Raw genomic sequence first — 1,450 nt, 5'->3', positions numbered from 1 at the left:
CCTCCAGCATCCCTCCAGCATCCCTCCAGCATCCCTCCCTTCCCTCAGCTCCCGCCGGTGCCCTGCTTTGCTTTTTTAAATTTTGAGTTTTGATCCCCTTCGTACAGGATGGGAAGAGTACTTCCCCCGCATTGAGGGGGAAAAAAGCTATTTTGCTCCTTATTTGGACAAGTTTCAGTTATATTTTCTTTTTTTTTTGCCTTTTTTTTTTTTTTTTTTAATCATTATTTTTATTTTTTCCATAGCCCTTAGTGCTTTCCCGGGTGCTACCCCTTTTAAAAATGGCGTAACTTCCCCTCGGCACCCCAAAAAACCCGCCGCCGTTACCCTCACTTGGAGCACCCCTGCCACTGCAGCCCTGCTCCATCAGCAGCCCGCCCGCGGGAGCTGCCACCAGACAATGGCGAGGCACAGGGCAGAGGAGGTGGTGCGGAGGCAGTCGGCCTCTCAAATGTCATTGCTGGCCTTGCTGCTGGCTTTCTCCTTCGTCGTCGTCATCGTTTATGAAGCGGCCTAGGGCCTTGTTTCCTGCCCCCCAATTTTAGCCTGCCTTAGGGCTTTTCCTACAGTCTCCCCCCGAACCTCAACCCCAGGGCAACGCTGCCAAAAATGCTGGCGTGGTGCCTTACCCCCATTACCCGGTGGGAGGTGACTGCGCACAAATTGATCGATACATAAACATTTATGGATGTGGGCACCTGTGCCACCTTGCTATCTGTGTGCTCGTGGCCTGTCCCGCCCAAGATTTCCACAGCTGAGTGTGGGACACACACGAACCAGCCTCCAACATCTCAGCTGAGCTGTTAGCAAGGGATGAGCATGCAACGGGTTTGAATTAAAGGAGACGCCCAGCACAGCACTGCACTGCATTGAACTCGTCTGGGGCGGGAGGTGGGCAGGCTCCAGTTGGGTGGTGTGCTGCAGCCCTTCCCTTGGGATCTGGGGTATGGCTCAGTACACGCTTCCAGAAAGTTCCCGGACTTGCTAAGGATGGCCAGCTTCGCTAGTCTTGACTGAGAGTCTGCCTATTGCATTTTCCCTGCTGCTTCTCCTCCAGACCTACAGGGCTCCTCCACCCCTCTTACTCTTCTGCCTCCCTTGCCTGGGAGCAGACCTAATCAAATTTGCTCCCCTCTGTTGCCCTGCTGCGTCCAGCATCAGTTTTTTTCTTGTGACGTGCCTGCCTCCGCTGTCCTGCCTGCGACTCTGGGCTCCCCACAGCAGCCCCCAATTTGCATTTATAACACCTCCTCTCCCATCAGATGGCTGCATCCTCCCTAGCACACCCAAAACTGCTAGAAGTCATAGCTGGATTTCAGTCCCTCCCATACGGCCTTAGGGTGAGAAATTAAGTGAGTTTTCCTTCTCCTTCTGTCACCTCCTTTTTAATGTTTTCCCTCTTCTTAAGCAGCTGTTCCCTTGCTCTGCCTCTGACCAGAGAGGCTGAGCC

General features: G+C 53.4%; 1 protein-coding gene across 1 annotated transcript in view; it reads right to left on the bottom strand.

Annotated features, from left to right (window-relative positions):
* IFFO1 (intermediate filament family orphan 1) overlaps nt 1-635 on the bottom strand; it is an 11,499-nt gene extending 10,864 nt beyond the window's left edge. The window contains exon 1 of the mRNA XM_009893002.1: nt 630-635. Within this exon, the coding sequence (XP_009891304.1) occupies nt 630-635 (6 nt within the window). The remainder of the gene's footprint in view (nt 1-629) is intronic.
* Between the last annotated feature and the right edge of the window lie 815 nt (nt 636-1,450).

This window comes from Charadrius vociferus, unplaced genomic scaffold (assembly GCF_000708025.1).
Source record: "Charadrius vociferus isolate BGI_N301 unplaced genomic scaffold, ASM70802v2 scaffold301, whole genome shotgun sequence".
Lineage (NCBI taxonomy): Eukaryota > Metazoa > Chordata > Aves > Charadriiformes > Charadriidae > Charadrius > Charadrius vociferus.
Note: the sequence above shows the minus strand (reverse complement) of the source record. Positions and strands in the feature narration are given on the sequence as shown.